Raw genomic sequence first — 2,213 nt, 5'->3', positions numbered from 1 at the left:
CCGCCCGCCTCGGCCTCCCAGAGTGCTAGGATTGCAGGCGTGAGCCACCGCGCCTGGCCAGCCTCAGATAATTACAACACCTTCAGATGTTCAGCAGGACACGAAGGACTCCAGAGCCTGACCAGGAAGCTTTGGAGCTCTGTCATGGCAGCCAGAACATCCAGAGTGTCCCCTGGAGCTGTGCCCCGTGAGAACCACTGCTCTAGAGCACAGGACTGCCTTTCACTGAGCCTCCAGTTGCAGACCAAGAGCTGACAGTTCCCTGTAACAATGCCTTTCTTCTGGTTTAACGTGTGCTGTTTGTTTTCAGGCACGTGGACTCCGTTTAACCCAGTGACTGTGCGGTCAATCATATGTGAGTATCTGCAGACAGACAGGTGGCTGCCTGTCCCCTCTCGTGCTTGGGTGCTGGTCGTGCCTCCTGACCTGTGGTCATGGCTTCTCCTTCCCTTCTGCAGCTAGGTGGGCGTTGGACCCTTTCATCCTCCCTGCCCTGTTTCGGCACCTCTTCTTTCTATGAGTGTTTTCTTTTACTAGTCTTTATTTTTAATTTACTGTTTAACCGATCCTTTCAGTTTCTAATTCTCAAGATTATATATATTTAAAATGTCTAAATTATTTAGTTAGTTCCAAGACTTAACCTTTTTTTTTTTTTTTTAGGGAAATAGAGTCTTGCCCTGTCACCCAGGCTGGAGTGCAGTGGTGTGATCACACTGCAGCCTTGTACTCCTGGGCTCAAGTGATCTCTTGCCTGAGCCTTCCGAGTAGCTGGAATGACAGGCACGCACCTCCACACCCAGCTGATTTTATGTTTTATTTTGTAGAGGTGGGTCTCACTGTGTTGCTCAAGCTGGTCTCAAACTGCTGGGCTCAAGCAACCGTCCCGCCTCGGCCTCACAGAGTGCTGAGATTACAGGTGTGAGCCACTGCACCCGGCCTTATGTGGTTATTTTTGATAGTCTCTTATTGCTTATTTTTGTGACTCCCTCTTTAATTTTTTGAGTATTTTATATGATAGTTTTAAAATTTAAAATTTAAAAATAAATTTTTTGTTGGAAGAATAGTTACATATTTATAGTATGTAGCTACTTTACATTATCTTTCTGATAATATGAAGTCTTTGGGAGGGTGGTCTACATCTGATTATTATTCCTGATGAAGCTCTCACAGAGTGGCTAATTTTCTTGATATTTTCATTTTTGTTTGTTTTGTGGATTTGTGTGCAGACCAGGGCCTGAGGATTTGCATCATTTCTGCATACTCAGGGGACGGGTATCTCTTCTCTCTGCTGGCACGGGTGGCAGAGATTTGAGCTGCAGATCCGAGAGAGGGTAGGCCTGCAGCCCCATAGTGTGTGTTCTCAGGACAGATGTGCTATGTTACTGCTCCCTGGCCCCCTTCCATTTCTGGAAGGTTTCCTTCCTTCCTTCCTTCCTTCCTTTACAACCTGGGGGTTGGAGTTTTCATAGCCTGCCCTTCCGAAGACGTCGCTCCCTTCCAGGTTGCCTTCAGTGTGGACGCTCAGATCAGTTCTGCTGCCTCTGGGGCCAAGGCTTTGTGTCGCCTTCCCCAGGGCAGCCTGGTGCCCCTTCCTCGCCTCCCGTTCCTTCACTGTTTTCCAGTCCTTTCTGTGAGCTCAGCGGTGTGTTGTAGAGTGTCAGGTGTGAGTTTCTGAGTTCTAGTGGTGGCATAACAAGAGGACTTCTTTCAGACCTTCCCACTCTGTTGGCTGTGCACACGTCACTGCATCTCACTGATGGAGACAATTGACACGATGATTTACAGGCAAGGTGGGGACAGGGACTTGGCCTGTAGCACTAGAACATAGATTGACAGATGGGGCAGCTGCTTCCTCCCTGCTGAAAAGGTGGGCCTGGCCACTCACCTGCTCGTTTGTCGCCCTTGTGCACGGTAGCGGCAGGTCCTGCACCCACCAGCACGGACTGTGCACAGCGCGTTCCGCACGCGGTCCACATCTGGAACAACAGTGTGAAAGCATCCCACGCCGCTTGCAAACAGGATTGTTTCCTGTTTGAAAGAAGTGTTTGTCTTCCATCGTTTCTGCCCAAAGCAAGAGTGCTTATATTATAGTCTTACATGTATACTCTTTTTTTTTTAGAGACAGGGTCTCTTGGCCGGGCACAGTGGCTGACACCTGTAATCCTAGCACTCTGGGAGGCCAAGGCGGGCGGATTGTTTGAGCTCAGGAATTT

General features: G+C 49.0%; 1 protein-coding gene across 2 annotated transcripts in view; it reads left to right on the top strand.

The window, feature by feature from the left end:
* The window catches only part of PDCD6 (programmed cell death 6), a 19,939-nt gene that overhangs the window by 8,541 nt on the left and 9,185 nt on the right, over window positions 1-2,213 (top strand). For both annotated transcript variants that reach the window (XM_012660139.1, XM_012660138.1), the window contains exon 3: window positions 311-355. In XM_012660139.1, the coding sequence (XP_012515593.1) occupies window positions 311-355 (45 nt within the window). The remainder of the gene's footprint in view (window positions 1-310; window positions 356-2,213) is intronic.

The sequence above is a fragment of the Propithecus coquereli genome, unplaced genomic scaffold, assembly GCF_000956105.1.
Source record: "Propithecus coquereli isolate 6110/MARCELLA unplaced genomic scaffold, Pcoq_1.0 Scaffold658, whole genome shotgun sequence".
Lineage (NCBI taxonomy): Eukaryota > Metazoa > Chordata > Mammalia > Primates > Indriidae > Propithecus > Propithecus coquereli.
Note: the sequence above shows the minus strand (reverse complement) of the source record. Positions and strands in the feature narration are given on the sequence as shown.